Below are 21,140 nucleotides of genomic sequence, written 5' to 3'. Positions count from 1 at the left end.
TACAACCAATATTACCAAGCTCAAAGTACAACAGGATGAGAGTACTGGGCAGCAGAAATTCCTGTTCTGACACCACCTTCAGGCATTTAAAAAATGACTGAGATGAAAAATTTATTTAAGTCTTATCATCCCAAAGCCACACAAAGTCTGCAATAAAAGGTTGTTTAAGTAGATAATTCACCCTGTGTATACCCAATTCTATATCTCTCTCTTTATCCTGCAGTGATGCCTATGTGCCACAGTGCCTACGCCTTTGTCTCTCCAAGTTGTGGTGTCGGCGGCAGCAGGAGAGTTAAAAATCAGCACAAGAGAGCAAGGTCTGATGGTGTGCCAATGTACAATGGCAGGGAATTCAATAACAAGCTGCAGAGACAGTGGGCTTTTATCAGACACATTCCGCAGTGGTGGTGGCTCCACGTCAATGCCGGGCCGGAGTGTGTTACTGCAGAGTGCGACCGAGTGTTTTCCCCACAGGCAAGCCACTATTATTGACTCCCCCCATTAACATGTAGGGTGGATATACATTTATTGAAGGTTCTAATGGAAGGCTGAGGGACTCCTATCCTGAGGCCAGAGCAGAAAGACAGCCTATCACTTCATGTAATGGTAGCCCATGTGTGACAGACCTGACCTACATTTCCCCCCTTTCTTTCTCACAACAGCCTGTCACTGTTTTAAGAAGCTATTTTCTGAGAGGTTTAAAAAGAAATGCATGCTAGAGCTGCTAGTTAATACGTTATATTGAAATATTATTTACAAACCTGTTATAGAAAGACTAGTTTAGACTATGGATGAATTATGAATGCTACCTAACACACACAATGAAAAAGAACACATCCTAATGATTCTGGTTATAAATCCATTCACAGTGAACACTAGGTATAGATGGATTAATACTTACATCTAAACCACTGCAACAAAATGGAGTATAAAACTTGAAACTAGGAACAATTAATGGAGCTACCTTCATGAAATAAAAAGAGCTAAGATTTGCAATCAGTATAAAATTCATAATAATTCAAACTATTAGGAATAATGCCCCCTAACACTTTGCTGGAAGTAATTCCCTGTTTTCAGCAGCTAATGTATGTGTAGCGAAAGCTATAAATAATGGATCCACGTTTGAAAGTAGGACAAGAGTGAAAGAAACATTTGGTTCAGCACTATACAGCATTTTAAAATACCATCTAACTACCACTCCCAGCCCCTGCCTATTTAAAGAGCTGCTGCCACTCCAGCACTCCTTGGCAGGAACCTACCACGCTGCTGCAGGTCATACTCTTTTTTTGTCTCCTCGTTCCCTAGAATTTTCCACGCTTGATCAATTTCGATGAACCGCTGCACGCGCTCCTCCACTTCTCCTGCTGGCACATCTGCCTCCTGTTTGTCGGGATGATACTGCCAATCAAAAACAAAATTAAAAAAAAGGTTGGAGGAGAGGAAGTGAGGAGGATGGGAGAGGAGCAATCAATAATGCATTTGATACTCAGTTAGGAGGACAGAGAAAAGGAGAAGGTCTAAGCTAAGAAGCCAAAGGAAGGGAGATGATGATGCAGGGCACAAGAGGAAACTGCCAATTTAATTATCCCACTGGAATGGCAACAGAACCACCAGTGGCACTGGTGTCACCATGCGCACTGATGGCATTTTCTGGATAATTTGCTGATGGAATCACTGGTCTTATGGACAATTTACCTAGAGAGTGACTACCACAAACAGAAATAGGTACATGCAGGGGACCACGACACAGGAACTAGAGGAGCTGCTGGCAGCTCTTGTAGTACTACACAGGGCTGATTTAAACATAACCACCAATGTTTAGTTAAAGCTATTACAGATAAATTGAATGCTGTATTACATGTGCCTAGCTTTTTTTATGGTTTAAATGGTAAATAAAATATACATGATCAAATATAATTTATACTACATGTAATTCTACTTTTGAAAATATGCGTTAACATCTCTAATTTCTTCCAGTTCAGTGAATCAATAGCCCTTCCAAATATTTAAAGTCATGGATCACTGACTACAAAATTGTGTCATTTTAGTTAAGAAATGGTTATTCAAGGACATGGTTATTCAAGAAATCCCATGTCAAACAGGCAATAATAATTAGAATGGTAACACGTTTTCTTTCTCATTTGTTCTGAGCAGAGCATTCTGACTTCAGTGGTTCCAATGCCAACTGAAAAGGAACCCTCAAAGCTCCATCTTCCTGTAGCTTTCATTCATCTCCAGTAATCTCTTTTCTCTGGTATATTAAATTGCTCAGTATATGTGATGGACCAACAGCAAACAGAATTGAAGTTGAGAAAGTTGCTATACAATCCAGCCTATCAGCTGATAATCGTGTTACAGACCAAGTTTTTCCTTATTCTGGAACTTTACCTGCCCTTTATACCAACATCAGTGGGGGCACAGAACTTAGGACCTGGAACACCTGTTCTTTAAGTGTTTAGGCAGATTTCTGCTCAGATGAATCCCTCAGTCTATAATTCATTTTGGACAGGAAAGAAAAGAATACTAGTATCGTGTATTTGATAAAACCCCAAATGTAAAAGGAGCACTTCTCCTGGAGTCTATTTGCTCACTAATCTATCCATTAGTTGCACTGATGGGTGTTACCCTGACACATCCCCTGCGCAACAGCAGCAGGGATGTATGACCAAAACGTTAAGCTGTGACCTCATGTTTTTTCACAGGTGTTTTTCCATATACAGGTGGCTGTACCTGCAACCTCACATACAAGGTCTGTACACAAAATCCTATTTTTGTTCCACTTGAAGCCCCCTCTGCATTCAAAACCAAACATTACTTTACAACTTGCTGAAAATATGGCTAAAGCATTGTTGTGATCCATAAAGGTTCTCTCTTAAGAGACCCAGAGACCCCTTTTCTATTTCCTCAACTGAAGATGACAATATTCTAAGGCACAAACAGTTTTGGTCATTGCATTTAGTCATTGTATTCTATATAGGTAACTGCTAGCTATTTGGATTGGCCACAAAGATCACAACTTCTCAGATCAGCTTCTTGGAAATACATGGAAACATCACTGACCAACTGCCCAAAGCAGACCTAAGCATACTGGCTTCTCTCCTGCCAAGAATGTTGAGAAAACACTCCCACAAAATTGGTCACACTTTCCCTTTGCTGCATCAAAACCCTGTCTGACTGAAAAATGATTTTGAACTATACTGGAAGGAGACAGCAAAACACAGTAAGCCACATGTGACAAAAGTACTTTGGAAAAATAATAATCAATGCCGAAGACACTACTCTGTTCACTTCTTGAATACTGCAGAAAATTAATTATTCTTCAGGTTAAGCGCACAGCCCTTAACTCCTTTCCTATAGATTTGGAAAGTTTAGAATCTGTAGTATATGCAAGTTTTATATTAAAAAGACTACAATTTCATCTAACTAGTATCAATTCAACTGTAGGGAACCTGCTAATTAAAATACAAATCTATATCTATACCTATCTACTTCTCTCCATTTTGATCTCCATGCTTTCTGGACCTATTTGGTCCTCCCTCTCTTGGACTTTTTCCTCTATTATCATCTAATGCCTTTAGCAAACTACATCAAGACTAAGGAAAATCCTCAAACATCAGCTCTTTAATACTCCTCTTATTCTTTCTTTATTCCAGTGACCCCATTTCATCTGGATTTATCTATTTATTGTCATGCTCTTATTGACTTACTTTTCCTACTCTCTAGCTTGCTAACCAAAATCCAGGAATGCTTGTCTGTAGCAAAAACCCACTCTTGATCCAACTGCCCTTCTCCTTCCTCTCCTAGACAAAAAACAAGGTTTTAGCCTCTCCAGCTATTTTAGACCCTGTTCAGCCCCTCAGACACAGAGGACACCTTACCAAAGTACCCAAGTTCAAAGGGAGAACTCTAATGCCCCCTCTGTCAATACTTCAGACATAAATCAACCATGCTCTTTTTTTGGGATCTTCCCTCAATCCTAATTACCAGATTCTTGTGTCTGATCCTGCTCCCCGCCCAGCGTAACCTTCAGAGGAGCTGTCTGAAGAAACAGAGCCAGGGGTTTGGTTTGGTTTTGTTTTGCAGGAGGTGAAATATGATGGACGTTTATGATCTCCTCCTCTTTCCCATTCAGCCTTATTTCTGGGTTAATCTCAGCTGCAGCCTGTCCAGGCTCTGTAATGAAAACAGACAGGCCTGTTTTCTACTCGACCTCCCTCCTTTGGCTCCAACTGCACTGCTGCTCATCTCTCCCTCATGCATCCAGTTGTGAGTTTTTACTCCAAATGCTAGAGCCCCCCCACGTCTCCTGCAACATCACTTCTCAAGATCTGCGCAGATGATCTTCATGTCATTCATACCCCACCTGAGCACTGTTCTCAGCCCTTTCCTGGATAAATTTAAATCTTTCAGCTGCATGTGGGCAAAGGTTTGAAGCACTTCATAAAAATCACTTTTTGCTCAGCACTCATCCTGATTACTGGGCTCAAAACCAAGTTTTACTAACATGTTACTATTTTATAGGATTTTATAAAAACAGTAAACAATTCTTTCCCAAGTCCAGCAGAGGGAAGGGAAAATGAAGGCTGGTATATGCCCAACCTATTTTTCCTTTATTATAGCTGTACTAGAAGTAACTTAACTCCCTGTTTGGGATTTGTATCACTTTACAGCATATGAAGCTTTTCAGTTATTGTGAATGCTAAAAAATAAACCTATTGATTCTGGAAATATATTAGTTCACCTGATAACATTCACGTGATACTACTGCTCTCTCTCCTGATGTTTATCTTAAATGTCACATTGTCCTAGTACTTCTTGAGGACTCTGGTTCTTGGTGTAAGAGTTAATTCAAAAACACTCTTAAGTATTTAATTTCTTTTCACTCTTGAAATCACTACAAAAATTTTGAAAAAGCACGAACCTTGAAGTGCAAAACTCAAATGAAAAACACACTTTAAGCAGGATCTGTTGGACACTTGGTGAAATGTTTGGCACCGTGAGGCAACAGGAAAAGCTGGCTAACACAAACCTAACCTTGTGCCCTTTTCAATTACAGTATCATTATCATACCTTGATAAAACAACTTATTCTTAATATACATCACACTATACTTTTCAGCAGGTTGGATACTGTGAGAAACAATGTATCACCTGGCAAACACACTCTGAAACACAGATATAGGGTCAGTTCACAGTTCTACAAATATTCAAAAAGTTAGCAATTTTTCATGGAACTTTTTTGAAGTACATTGCTTCAAAAGTACTTCATTGCTTTTGAAGTACATTCATTATTATTACCTTTGATATCTGCTACAGAATAAAGAACAAGCAAGTAAACAAGCCCCTTCTGTCTCAATAAAAAGGTGTTAATGTTGTTGCAGTCTTCAATGCCTTGAGTTCAACATCTATTTTATTTATGATATTCTTATTTGTACAGTGTACCACACAATTAGGTTTTTATAAGAATTTGGAAAATGCTACAGCACATTCAACTGCTGTTCTGTGAATTTCTGCCTACTTTATACTCCATGAAGTTTGGACCCAAGCGCACTTTAAAGAACTGCAAAATCAATCCCTGGAAGTTAATATGACCTTTAATCCCTTGAAGTTAACGTGACCATTTAGTCAATAACTCAGTATTACATCTCAGTAACACACCAGCAGACCTCAGGACTCTCACCCCACAGGACAAGGAACCACAAGAGCTGGCAGGGCTTTGGCTGAGCAACCTAAGCAGCGCAGATACCAAGGTCCCTGTCCTCCTGACCCTGGAACAAGTTCCTTAACTTTGGGCAATAAATGCAGCAGGGTTGATGGATTTTAATCAAATCCAAATTAGCAACCCTCTAGTTAAATCAGTGTAATGTACATTTCTTACTGGGGCTCATGAATTTATTTTTCAAAATACATTTACAGCACCCAGTGAGAACCAGCTTAATACAGCTCATTGGGAGGGCAGAGGTGAAGCATTACAGGCTAAATTTTACGTTAAATTTATAATCTCTTGCTGACCTGTGGAACACACAACTAAACCACTGAATATAGTGAAACTTTCACTCATACTACTTTTCCACATGCCAAATCGAAAAGGCTGATTATTTAGAAAATATTTAAAAAGTACGAACCCTTCTCATGTAGTACTTCATACACTACTATGGCTATTGCCTTGTGTATAAAGAGTATTCACTCTAAAAACAAAAGATGCACCACATCCCTAACTCCATACATCAAACCAGAAGGCCTAATTTTCTAGGAAAACTACTACTGCTTCCAATTTTTTATTTCAATTATGAAAAAGTGATTTCATCTACTACTGTGTATTTCAGAGATAACTGTAAAAAACTCCTCCCTGCTGAAATTACACATCTTTTAAGCAAGCCATTTAAAATGTAAACTTTCTTTTTTCTGACTGAGGAAACTGAAGGGAGATCAGTTCTATTTTTTTTCCAGGATCAAAATAAGGAATACTCTCTACTTTCTACAGCTTTGTCTTTCCTACTTTACAGTATTTTCTACAAAGTTGTTAAGCTTTTGCAGAAATCTACAGCAGAAAATAAAAGATAATATAAAAAGGATGAATCAGATATGGCTGCATTAAATTCTTAACCTTTTCTCCTGAGAATATTATTTTGGAGACATATTTTCAGATTTTATATTTTTTATTATACATATTTCAAATTCTTTTCCCCATGAGGCAAACCATTATTAAGGTTCTAAAATTCAAAAGTAAAGACAGGCATAGAACAATGATTAAGCCATCAGAACAAAAATTCAAGTTAGATTATTCTAGAATTACTATAGTGAGTCATAAAGTAACCATTAAGTAGTCAGTACTACCAAGACTTACAGCACAGTAAATTTCTAAACTATCTGATTAATTAAAGATTTTTAACTCTGGAATCATCTACAGTCTCATGGAATCACCTTGCTAAATTGAACTGACAAGTTTAGACAAGTCTTGAATTCCTGCTTTATTTCCATAGGGGATGTATGCCTATATTTGAATAAGGGATACATTTAAAGCTGGAGATGTGCCCTGAGTAAATCAAGCAGTAGCATTTTACCAGAGGATTACTTAGATGAATCCAAGTGTTTGTGCCTTTGAAGGAACTACATCTAAAGACTAAATCTCAGCTCTAAATACGAGTAAATGATAGGGATAAGGATGCTGAGACACTGAGTTAATTTGAGATGATAATATTCTTTCTCCATGTTAGGCATAGAGCAGTAGCTATAGTAGTTTTATAGGTGGACAGTATTTTATCCATAGAATGTAGTGAGAAGTAGGGTTTCTACCCAACTATGAATTACCTTTTTTTAAAAAACATTTTTCACAATTTATGCTACATTACCCTCTAGAATGAGTAAAAAGATGTGGTTTTATATTAAAAAATAAGCAGTGATGAAAGACAGTCAATAATGGTCAGGGAAGAGATATTCAACCCAAACTTCACAACGAGAACACTCTTCCATATCTGGTGCATGTACATTTTTGACGACCGAAAAACCTGAATTAAAATTGCAAACAGAATAGATCCAAGCCATGAAACTGGTATGCAAAGGGCTGGCTGGACTAACATGGCAGAAGTGGGAGCTGCCATGGATAAGCACAGGACAGTGCAGGATGAGAACATGACACACCACTGTCCTCACAAGAGCGAGGGCAATGACAGCAAGAGGCCACAAGAGCTGGACACTGCTGCTCAGAGGAGGGCAAGAATGCAGGGGGATTGGCAGAGAGAAAACATTGGGAGCAGCCTGACGAAGAGAGAAACCAAGCCATTATCTTCCAAACACACTGCCAGACTCATGGCTGCAAATCCAAGAGAATGAAACTTTGACTCCTTGTGCGAACTGCACAGATTAATACTAGGCACTTTTAAATCACACTATCAGTATTTGGGTGTTCAACATATGTATTCTTGTATCAAAGCTCAATATTGAAAAGGTAATATATTCAAATTTCAGGATCAGAACTCCCCTTTGGAATACTAAGTCCAAACTGTTATTAGGATATTAAAAAAAGTTAAAATGGACTTACACAAGCAGAACAGAAAGCCTCATGCAAACAGCCTTGCTCCACACAAAATTAAACAAACAAGCATGTTGCACTAAGACAAAATGCACAAATCATTACCACTATGTCCCTTGCAATGTTATGAAGTGCATCCTTTTAACACAACAACAAGATCAAAATGCAGAAATTAATGTGAACATAAAAATATAAAAATTTGGACCTATGTTTAAAAACATTTGTCGTGCTTTATCCAACATGTATACATTATCAACTGTAATTGTTATTATCTACAGGTTAAGCTAATGAAGTCAGGACAAAAACTGTCAAGTGTTCTCATCTGACAGAAGTATTCATAGCTCCATGCAAATCTGTCTGTACGTTACAGAGCCCATCATAACACTTCACATCACATTAAAAAGATGATGCAAGACAGTCAACACTGAAAAATATTAACTGGCTATTTCCTATTTAACTTCTGATTGAGTCTAAATTCTTGTTAAATTTCCCTGCCTTGAAAGAAAAAACAGTTTGAGTAAATTTAGTGCCAGGCTGTTTTTAAGGGGAAACTCCTTTGCCCCTGCTTACAATATATGTAGTAAATACCAGTTTTTACTGAGACTTGCCAATAAATCTCACCCCCTGACATAGTGTCTGTTCATACTCAGTTTTTGGCTGCTCTGCCACAAATGCCAACAAAGGGACCAATTAATGAAAACTTTCTTGATACATTCCCAGTGGATGAATGTCCGCCTTGCAGAAGGTACCTTGACAACATTCATCTCGCACAGGCCAAATGGTTGCTCTGTGGTAGCAATTAAGACACCACCAGCCTTGGCTAGATTTAAACCAACAACCAAATCTGTGTAGGTCGGAACAAATGCTCATAGAAATCTGGAGAAATTAACTGCTAAACAAGGGCTGGATTGGGTCATATAATTGCATCCATTTCTCTAGTTATTTACAGATCATGAGGACACATTTTTGTAAGAATGCAATTATAATTCCTAAAACAAAAATCTCTCAATCTGGCCATACGACCACAATATTTATGCCATATCTATAAATATCTAAGAAATCAACAACTATTCTAAATAATTTCAAAAAACAAAATATTAAGCTAGGCTGACATTCTCTTTGTGCTCAGTTTTTTTCTCTCTCTCCACAAAAGGACTGTGTTTAATCTTCATCTTCCCACAGCTTTGGAATCAAGTTTGGAAGATTAAGCTTAGTGCAGCATTCCTCCTCGTTCTAAAATTACATTTGGAAATAGAGTTTTGTTGCTTTGATCCAGAAGTGCCTATCTGAGAGTCTCTTGCTGCAGACTGTGAGCAGGATTAATGTGAGAGTTGGTGGAAAAACCCTGCCTCGACTGCAAAGTTCAGACTGACTTGGGGCTTTTCAGCAAGGTACCCACCCTGAAATCTCTGTCCTCCAATAGCTTAAAGTGTGGCTGGTTCAGGTCCCAGCCCTCAGAACAAGTAATTCTGCTTCTGTTGGTCTCAGGGCTCAATAAATTTATGTTTAAAGCTATCCAAGATATTAAACTTCTGTGTCTGAAATATTATTAGCTGGCTTAACAGTGTAGGAGAGTGGGTTCCCTCCATCACCTCACAGCATGGCAAAACGGCACATTCCCAGTTCTGAACTGTCATTACAGGGCTTGTAGCAATATTTGCAATAAAACTGTGCAGCATGCTTTGAGAGTTCCAGATCAGCTGATAGAGCACCAAAATGTGAAGGTGAGCAGTCTCCCTGCTGGACACAGAATGGAAAAGGAACAATATAATGCAATTACAACACTCCAAGAGCTACATAATTACATTTAAAGTTTACACTTTGGCTAATTTTACATCCATCGTCACACTGAATACTTTCAGCCACAAATCCCTATCAGCATGGAAGAGAATTAACACCCAGATCTGGTATTACCTATGCCATGCATATGTCAGCCACAGCTGAGCACCCAAGCACAACACCTCCAAATGATCATTTGCTCTGATTGTGAGCAAGATACACAGAGCACAGACTGGCTGCTGTGCTCTAGGGCTCAACTGTTATTCTTGCACAATCCATTCTGTGATGGGCTTTAAATCAGGACACAGGCCAAATCATCAATTCATTTATTAAACTGGAATTTGAACTTCTGGCTAACAAAATTTAAGAAAAGTACGTTTTAGCCACGTGTGACAATCAAAGAAAAAGGAGACAAATATGCACTTGGCCCCCACCCTGTGGCACTCACTGAAAGGTCACACAAATAAGCCATTTTCCAACTTCAGCAGCTGACCTTATAAAATTAGAGCAGGGTAAAAAAGTACACTATTTTACCACAAAAAAAGAAAGAAGTTATTAATTGAATAAAAGTATTCTGAAACAGGAAGATGTTTATTTCAGTAAAACAAAGAAGCTAAAACTGCAAGAGAAAATGAGTTAATTTTGAAAAAAATCTTTGGTTTATGCATGTAAACGTTAAACTTCTGTCACTGGAAGAATGTCTGAACAAAGAATGTGAATTGATTACCAACATATTTATACAAATGAATGGAAAAAAACCCACTAGTTTCCAGGAACTAAATAATTCTGGCATCCTACCTTCCTAGACTCAAACTGCTTTTCAACTCAAAATTACTTAAGTTTCAACTGAAAAACTCTTGAGCACTGCTGTGTAATTGAACACCAGTTGGGATGGAACCCTTGAGCACTGTGATGCTGGCTGCTCTTAACTTAGGATTCTTTTGCTTACCATTTTATCACAGGAGCCATCAGGAAATCTTACTGCCCCAGTATTCCTCTCTTACTACATAGATTTATTTTAAAAAAGAACAACTAGTTTGTAGATCACCCCTTACATTACAATATACCTGAGCAAACAAAAGGCTACATGACTTCAGAGCAAGACTTGCACAAAACACTGATAATTTGATATGTGCTCCTTCTATGAAGTATCCCCAGCTTCCCCAAGGTTGCAGTGAAAAGGGAAATATTTCAGCAATGAAGATTTCCTTCCCTGACTTTTCTACAGGCCTATTTTGCATATAAAGGTCTTGTATAGTTGCCACCCTGAGGCAACATCACAGTCTGGGCTCTGTGGCCTACATGGTCCATCAGGTACTAATTAGGAAGCATGTTCTGTCAACACTTTCTTGCTCTTCTTCCATTAATTGATCATCCTGCCCAATTAATACAATGCAACACAGTTCCAAAATCCTTGAGATCCTTTACCTGTGAGGAACAAGGATGAAGGGAAAAAACACCCTCCAAAAGGGTCACAAGGTAACTGCACTTGTCCAAGATCTGGAGTGACAATAACACCACTGTGCTGAAAGGTTAATTATCTTCCTACCAACTTCCTCTTGAGCCCAAGATTGTTTTTTATCTAAGAATAAAGAGTAAATACAAGCAAAAAACCCCCCAAACTGACATAATCCAACAGACTATATTAAGTTTAGAAATGGTAATAGCTTATAAAAAATTAAAGGCTGCAGAACTAAACTCACTTGACCATTAACAGCGTATTTACCATCAGAATACGTGTGGTTAATGTTATCACAGTTAGGTACTACAGATCAGAAAATAAGTCATGAACACTCTGCAGATACTTCAGCACACCTATGCACACAGGACCCCAAACAGCTGCCCTTACAGTCACACAGCCAAAGAAACCATAAATCAGCATTTTATAAAATGAAGAGAAATAAAATACATGTTTATTCCATTTATGAAACTGCACTGAAGACACCAGGAGATAAAAACCAAGCGACAAAGCAGCTGCCAAAGACAACACGCTACTGCCACCTAATGCTTACCAGGTTACAGCAAAACACGGCATTGTTCCTCTGCACCACACCAGCAATGGGGAGCACGGCCAGTCAGAAAGTTCAGTGTTGTTTTTAAATATCTGCTTCATATTTCATCCCCTACAGTCTTCCTAAACTGAACTTCTGGGATTCCATCCCTTCTTGTACACAAAGACTGGAACAGACGAGACGTATGTTCAGTGGACTAAATGTGGCACTTGAATTTCGTCTGCAAGAACACCAGGGATGTAACACGTGCATTCCAATAGGAAACTCACAGTGAGAATTGAGGACACTCACTAGGGCAGGTTCCTCACTCGGTTGTGTTTTGTAAGCTATCCCCTCTGAAGTAACTAGCACAACTCAATACTCAAAAGCTTCATGTGACAAGTGTTTGGAAAGGGAAAAAAAAAGAAAGAAAAGAGAGGAGTGCTTTTATGTTAAAACAGTACAAAACAAGATTACTTTGAAGGTGCTTTTTGTATTTCACTGATTCTTATAAAGCATTCTCTCCGAAATGTGAAACTTGCTCACTTCTACGAAAAGAATGATGCCAGGTCTTAAACTTGCCTTCCTAGTCCACAATCAATCTTTTCAACTTGCTCACTCAATTGGCAGAAGTTAGCAGCAAACATGGAAGGAGCCTTCTTGTTCCACTTGCAAAGAGGAGAAACAGAAAGTGAAGAGCTCCTCATCACATTCAATCTTTTCATACAAGATTTAAACTTCCCCAAAGGATGTCTATCCAAAGACAGCTGGACAAAAGAGCAAGGAATTTATCTACTTGATTCATTACTTCAATCCATCTCCTCTTCTTTTTTCCCCAAACACAAACAATCTTTAAGCTTTTTAACAACTTTAGCCTTGCCCTATCTGATCTTGTTATCAGCTCCGACACTGATTACAGCCTGCACTGTCCATCTCCAAGATGATTATTACTCATGGGAAATGTTCCTCATTTATGGAAAAATAAAATACAATGATTTCATTTTCCTTCTTATCTCTTAGAACTTATCCATTCTATGACTTTTTTCTAACATTGCTCATTGATCAATTAGCTGGTGAAAACTGTGCCCAGTCTTGTGCCTTTTTCCTCCTCATAATCTGCTATGATCAAAATTATTGTGCAAGTATCAATCTTCCCACACAATATTCAACTGCTTGTATGTTTTACACTAATTATTAATCTTTTCCATAACCTTCTGGCTAGAAATAACCACTGCTATACACAACATCCAGCACAGCAGACCTACACCTTTGCTCAAGACAAATAAAATCCACCGGAACAGAAATATTTCAGACTATACTATTGTTGCTATAGCTGTTACTATAAGGAAGTATTTGGTGTGACTCAAACATTACCAGCAAACCATCCTCAATACAGCACTCTGGAGGAAAAAGGAGTTTTCCACTAACGTTTTTGTTATTCATTACTCAGTGGATAATTTTAAAAGGAAAACACCCACAGACAACCCAAATTACCTTATTTTAAAAAACTAGCCAGAACACAAAATGGGCATTCACTGGCAGCTGCACAGTAAAAACACAGGATGGGACTATCAGTCCAGTGCAGAAAATTCTGGAAAATTACTGGAGTCCTCAAAGTCCTATTAAAAAAACCTAGAGACTAAATTACACTGCCATAAACTCATTCATTTCCATGTTGGGTTTCTTTTTTTAAAGCTAAACGTACTTTAAATGCTATTGCTTTTACTATACTGTAGCATCACCTTACTATTCTGGGCTTCCACACTCTTACTGGTTTTAACTGGTGACAGTGGCTCTCCTCTTTGTCCAAGGCAACACTCCATGAATCCACTACTTTAAAGTACTCCAGCTCTGCCTGCAAAAACAAGGAACTGCAGATTCTTGCTTGGAAACTTTCACCAGATGAGACAGACAACCTCTTGCACTGGGGGCAAGGGAAATGCACCCCACTTCTGCAGCAGGAATTGCCAGTCCATCCTACAGAAACCAAAGCAAGAACTCTTGGTCCTTTCTCCCCAAGTTCCCCACTCTCTGGAAAGATCTAACTCCATTACACTGAGAAGAGTCTGATCAAACAGCAAGTAATTACCACATACAACTTTCATATTAAATATTCACACCTCTCGTCCCTTTCAGCTCTTGAACGGACTTAATGCAGAAATCAAATGCAAAAGTTTCAGTTTCTACTGATAGAAAAGAAAATCAGCTGTTGTTGTATAAATAGTAGAAAACAATTATTTGGCTAATGAACATATGAAAATGAGGAGAAAAAACAGAAGCTATGGTAACCAAAAAGTACATCTTGAGTTTCTCTTTAAATTCCCCTCTCTATCCATGGCTCCTTCTTTTCCTATGAAGAGTGACCCAAGAACCTCAAGACATACTTCAAAAAGCCCTTTGAAAACTACACTATACAGCAGGAGAATAAAAACCAATAAAAATATCCATCATAAACTAGCAAAGGAATGAAGGGGAAAAACCAAACGCTTAAATTACAGGAGTATACAGGTAAAAATATAACGGGAATTTTAGGGTTTTTTTCTAAATTTATGGCTCCTGTGCCCACAATTTACACCATTAAATGTCACATTAAACAATGTTTTTTTGTTTAGCCATAGATTAATGTGGCCCTAGTCATACAATAATTCCAGACAAACAAATAGTTCGGAAAATAGTTTAGGCAAATCCTAAGTTCACGTGAAAGCAACCCCCCCAGTCCTCTCTTTTATTATAGCAAAAACCGCCACAACTAACAAACAAAAAACCCTCCAGAAAACCAAACCAACCAGGGCTGCCTAAACTACTGAAAAACGGGGATGAACCTTTCCAGCTGATATGAACAGCAAGTGCATGAAGGAAAACCCACAGGATGCTATTTCCTGGCTGAGCAACATCTGGCAGAAGGGCAGGGACTGGCAGTTTGGGGCACCAGCCTTCAGCTGGCACTGGGACTTGCAAGAGAAAACCCTTCTGCAGCCAAAGGAAGTCAAGTACTTTGATACCCACAACTTCCTAAGAGCTGCTGAGCACAAAGCACAGTTTTCTGGGTTTCCCCCCTGCCCCCAGGCACTAACACAGAGTTCCAAACCAAAGCAGAACGTTCATTTTCCAGTTCATTTGGAATACCTGAAAACACCTCACACCTTTAAGAGGTCAGATTTAAGCATAGTGCAAAATAAACAAAGTCTCTAAGGCACTTCAGCTGCAGATGGAAAGTGGGCCTTGAAGAATACAGGACTTCTTTTGAAAAGTTATTTATTAGCAACCATAACTCCAACACTTGCATAACATGGTTTTGATTTTTTGTTTTCTTGAAACTATTTCTTTCAGCTTTCCCCACCTCTGAGAGTAATATAGAATCTCTACAGTGTTTGAAGCCATTTGAGATCTCAAAATAATAGGTTTGGCCCTTGTTGAATTGTAACTTTTAAAATGGACATCATAGAAAGCTACCTATTAACAGAATTTCCTTAGCTGTGAAAACCAGAATTAAAAAAACCAAAGACCCCAAAAAACAACACAAAACACAATAAAAAAATTACAACAGCAACAATATAAAAAAAAAAGTCAGCGTAATTTCAAAAATTCATAGCCATAGTGACAAAACAATTCCAAACAATCCACAGAATCACACAGACTTAGAAATTGGTTTGTATTGGATTTATTCAAAGGTTTGAAGGATGTGCTCCCCCTATCTGGACTGATCACTAGTTTTGTGTTAATTTAACTTCTAATTTGAAGTTGGATGTGGTTGGCAAATTTCTCCATTTGCAGCCAGGAAACAACTATGGCAGTGTGTCCTCACAACGCTGAAGGGACATACTTTGAGGGTGACTAGGAAATCACATGACAACAGAATATTCTGCTCACTTACCAGAATTCATTACTGAGCTTTCGGACATTGATCTTTAATAATCTAAGCAGTCTTAGCCTTTACAGAACTGCCCCATTTTGTAAAGTAACAGTCAAGAGAAGGAAATGGGAAAGTAAAATCAAAACTTAGCACAGGTCAGCAACTGCAGAGGAATAATCCAAGGCTTTATTCCTTAAGCTTCAACAGCAACACTTACAGAAGGCAGAGTTTCCCTGGGAGAATCCTCCCAAGTCCATAGTGGGCATTGCTCCTCTGTAGCAGAAGGAGCCAATCCTGGATTGCTCTAACAGAAGGCAAGCACATCTTAAAAAGGCAGCTCTTGTTCAGCCTCTCCTCAAACACCTCATTAGTTACTATCTGATATTCTGTTGAGAAAAGAGAAGTGTTTAGCTAAGTTGCTGCTCAGCAAACTCATTCATCTTTACCTTCTTTGACTATGGACATTCTTAACTCATAAATCCAAGGAAAACAGACTGAATTTTTTCATTATTGTTAATTTAGTAGGAATAACAATGAAGGGTCAAGTTTTTGACAACAGTCAGTCAATAGTTGACTACTGACTTTTCAGCCTTGAAAAATTACTTTTAATGTACTGAAAATTAAATGATAAAGAGTTTATCCAAATAAGAGTAGTTTTGTACTCTCCAATGGCAGAGTACAAAAAGTTGAACATTTTTTCTGTAATAATAAGCTATCTACTAAGTATCCTACAAGCCAAGCCTTCAGGTATATGAATTTGCTTCTGCATTAAATCAGCTGAAATGTACTCATGTCTGCTGAGCATTTGAACTCAATGGGAGATGAGAAAGCATTTGTGATGCACTGAAGCAAGGAAAAGGTGGAGGGTGGGACAGTTGTGTCATTCAGATCAGGATTTTCTGATGAAAGAAAGAAGGAACATGAGAATGTATTGCTTTAGCTATTTTCTGTAATAATTATGTATTTCAAATGGAAGACAAAATTTGACACAGATAATTTATATTAATAATATAAAACCCCACAAGTCTCCAAAACACCGAGTTTTACAGGTTAGCACACCACATGACAATATTTAAAAAGATGTAATAACTATTTCAGATTAAACACAAACATGGTCGATTTCATTTAACAGCAATAAGAGATGTTTATATAAACACAGCTATTGCAAGATGATTGATTCTACTCTGAACTTTTATTATCCTTCAGACCACTGTTCTAGAGTTATAGCTTCTTTAAATAATTGACCTAGTGCTTAAAATTTCTGAAGTAAACACTTGAATGCAGTCTGATTCGGAAATGTTGAACTGCTCAAGGTACTCTTGACTGTGGCTGTTCAAACATCAGAATAATCAGGACATTTATGATGTGAAAACATTATGCTGGTCTTTATAGCTTCCTTCTTTATGCTTTAATTCATATCTTTTGCTGCATGATTTTTATTTCAAACATCTCACTTTAGAAATGAGATAAAAAGGACACTGCATAATATAGAACTATATAAATACGTCTTCAAAATACTGAAAAAAACACCTGGTAATATTAAAGAAACATTTTCATGGCATTTAATAAACTACTAAAGATTTTATTTTTAATCAGAATTTTGATTTTATACTGACTCAGGACACAGTAAGTATTTGTGAGTATCAAACCTTTCACAAAAAGTCTACCAAAGACACTATAGATCCTTTTTAAAATATATTGTTACAATGAGTAACTTACATAACCAGTGCACAAAATGTCCAAGAGAAGCATCAGATTCCTCTGCAGAGCAGTAATGACATCAAAGACCAAGCAGGTATTGGCCAAATCTCCCATTTCAATTGCTTGATGCCCATTCTGTTATGTATGAACCATAAATCTACAGGAGGTATCAGAAGCTGCTCATTATAACAAACAAACTGTGGACAATAATGCTGTAAGTAAACAGGTTAAATTCAGAAATAATTTTTTTTAACTACCATTACTTTCATAATTGGCTGAACTATCTGGATACGCAATTCACTGCTTACCTGATGGCTCATTTTGTGATGCTATGGGTTCTCATATTCTGTGTAAGTTAAAGATAAAACTTCTTCTGTAGGGATATTCACATCCCATCCACTTGTTAAAATTTGCCTACATCTTTGAAAAATCATTACACATTACAGAGCGGTAAGACATCAGTCCCTATAAACTGAGCTGCACCTTTTTCTGCTAAGATACCTCACTACATCCCTTTTCTCTTCACCTCTGTCCATGATCTCTCTCCCCACCCCATCTCTTCTGCAAGTCAGGATGCCTTTCTTAGCCAGTTCCTGGGCAGGATGTGTGCAGAGCTCACCCTCCAGCTGGCTGCTGACCACTGAGAGCACTGCCTGGTGAATCCCTGCATTTCACCGGACTAGCAGCTGCCTAATTCTGTACAGCACAGTTACTGCAGGGGAGCACTTACAGCCCAAGGACAGACTGCCACCAGCTTTGCACCTTCCCAGGGCTCCGACTGAGCCAGCAGGAGCTTCAGCTCAGACGTGACACTGTCACACAGCTCCACAGAGCTCAGCTTTAAGCACCACCCTGACACATGCAACACCTTTGTGGCGCTACTCAGACTGACAAAAGCTCCTGTTACTCCAACACCTGCAATATCATCATCACAAGGTAGCCCCCATTCTCCAGACCTCCTATGGAATATCATGATGAACTCTTCTGGTGTAAGGAAAAGCCAAACAAAACTCAACACCAAAGTCAGGTGAATAATCAAACAACTCTCACAGTTTAATCAGCAGCAGCACAATCATGACCTGGCTGATGAAGCTGTTTGAATTAGTGACTTCTGTACCACCAAGCTTCATTTGGTACTACCTAGGCTAGTAATCAACTTTTCAAGTCACAACCTGAAAATATGCCCCCTTCTTTTTATTAAAGGGGTAATTAGTAAATCAGATGTGAAGAACAGCTCGAAGTAAAACTACCCTGAGCATTAAAACAATAGTCCTTTGTATTAAACTTGATGGCTTATCTTTCTCTCTGCAGCAATTAGATTAACTCCAGTCAAGCTCCAGCCAGGCTGCACTGAACTTGTTCTGTTTATATTGTCAAATTACAAATCCGTTTTCTCGCAGTTAGGTGAAGCTGGAATTAGCTAAGCACAGTGATCTGTTAAATATTTCTAACAAGTATGCTGCTCTTCAAACAAAAAAAAAAAAAACCCTGCCAAGGCATTAAAAAAGGAATACACACGCTGCCTTCATGAAAACCATTATTATGAGACTTCCAATACAAAAAGTGTTTTCATTTTTGAGTTTCAAATGCTCAACTTAAACTCAGCATGAAGATCCCCAGTAGGCAGGTCCTTTCAAGAGTAATACTGAATTTATCTTGCAAGAAACTTTAAAACAACTATTGTGCAAGCAGCTCTCTAACTTTCGATATATGACACCTTCTGCATTTCTCTCGATTGAAGAATTTAGATGTGTACATAAATCTGGTAACAGATTTTTTGCTCTCCAGAAAGTCAGAATGTCTTTCCTTTAAACATGAATAATCTCTTCTTGAAATCATTTTGCCTCATTAAATGGAATTTCTATTAATATCCTTATTTATTGTTGCTGAGAGTCTCTCACCTATGCCTGATGCTCTGTTTGCAAATCTTCTACTCTTTCAAACAGATCAAGTAAGCACCTTAACACTTTGTATTTATACACACACACACCACCCCTTTTGATAAAAAGATAATCTTTGTAACACTCTGTGTTAAATGGCACATTTTATTTCCTTACCATATTAAAAATAAGAGCTTCTTGCATACTGCCTACTCAAATTACATGGATTTTCTTTAAGATTAGGGCACACATTGTAACAGCAGCATATAATTTTCCTGCACAATAATTTTTTTCCAGTTGAAAGGTATCCTATAATATCATCAGCATCAACAGGAACAGACACCTGATTTTCAGCTAGACAAAGCTTATGCATTTGGTGACTTTATTCCTGGTGAAAAGCAGTTTTCAGAGATAAAGCAGTTACATAAAAATTCAAAAACAACCTGACAACTCATTCTTTGACCACAAAGTGCTAGACCAAAAGATGTAAAAAATGTGCCAATTATAAGATAGTTTAACTTCCCCCCTCCCTCCAAATGTCCTTTTTTTGTTGGTCTAATATCATCTTCTGTGGATTTGACACACATTCAGAGATGGAACATAAGCACTGTCCTTCCTAAAAGCTGGTATGGATTCCTTGAAAAACCAAGTATAGAGCATAAAACCTGTTTATCCATTTAAGGAATCACCTTGTTGAAACTACTGCATATCTGTGGATAAAAGGTTGTGTGCATCCCAAATATCTCAAACCCACCAACATGTTCCAAAGACAGGAGATTGAAGACCAAACTCCTACCACTTCAACAAGATAATAATTCTCAGAATTTGTTTTGCTCCTTTCAGAGTATGGAACTACAAGTCACCTGTGCTTCAGAAAGCACTTTAGCATGAGTTTACAACAGCCAGCCAAGGAATCTTTGCATTAAGCTATGCTGGTTTCAAAGCACTCATCTGCATTTTTTTTTTCTTTTAGAACTACTGGCTGGAGCTCTGTGATAGAGTATAAGCCTGCATACACAAAAGGGTTTTTTTTTCTTTTAAAAATAAGCTTTGTATATAGAATTGACAGTGGCATATGCATCTTGTGCCCAAAAGTCTGTTATTTTCATATGCTACTGATTGTAACAATAATAGCGTATGAAGATGATCCAGGTATCAAAGTCACACAAGAATTATTTTTAAAAAAATTACGTTTCATTAAGTTGCAAAGAAATTTTATGTAGATGATTGAATAGTTAGAAGGTGTAGGGAAAAAAAAAAAGCTCTCCTTTTAGCCCAAAACTGTTTTCTGTACCAAATAATATTATTCTTAAGGATGGAATGGACAAGAAGAAATTGACATTATCTACAGTAAAATAATTCACTTAAATACATGTTGTGACCTGACCGAATGAAAAAACTAAAACAGTCCAGAAAAATATGGCAAAACAGTAAGCAAATAAATTCACTCTAGTAGGGTGTCTATGAACAGGTTTGTTCTGGGTTATTAACCTCAATTTGTTAGAATTAACAAAAACAGGTTCAGTTTTAAAAATTCATCAGTTTTAAGCTAATTTGCCCTTATGAAGTCATTCTTACCAAGCTACAATTCAACCACTTTTGATTCTGTACTGCTTTGTATTATTAAGGTCAATCCTGAGATTTAACTGCAAATGTAGTTACCTTTTGGATGACATATGGCAAGATCTCCAACTCTTTTCAGCTTTGGAAATTTTACATCTGCCTGTTCCTTCAAGATGCTAAGCATACATGTGTTGACAAATACAGAAAATAACAGATGGCAAAAAGCAAATGCTCAACACAAAGCATTGGGGATCACTTGAAAAAGGCTTGGACTCAGAGATTTGCCATTTTGTATTTTAACAGCAGAATTATGTTTAAAAATAAATTCCACCATCTATTCTG

The 21,140-nt window shown here is 37.8% G+C and overlaps 1 protein-coding gene across 1 annotated transcript in view; it reads right to left on the bottom strand.

Moving 5' to 3' along the window:
- DNAJC24 (DnaJ heat shock protein family (Hsp40) member C24) overlaps positions 1 to 21,140 on the bottom strand; it is a 34,343-nt gene that overhangs the window by 8,923 nt on the left and 4,280 nt on the right. Inside the window, exon 3 of the mRNA XM_085063000.1 lies at positions 1,260 to 1,398. Within this exon, the coding sequence (XP_084919126.1) occupies positions 1,260 to 1,398 (139 nt within the window). The remainder of the gene's footprint in view (positions 1 to 1,259; positions 1,399 to 21,140) is intronic.

The sequence above is a fragment of the Lichenostomus cassidix genome, chromosome 5, assembly GCF_008360975.1.
Source record: "Lichenostomus cassidix isolate B80296 chromosome 5, HeHo_3.0, whole genome shotgun sequence".
Classification (NCBI taxonomy): Eukaryota; Metazoa; Chordata; class Aves; order Passeriformes; family Meliphagidae; genus Lichenostomus; species Lichenostomus cassidix.
The sequence above is the reverse complement of the archived record's forward strand: the minus strand, read 5'-3'. Positions and strand labels throughout refer to the sequence as shown.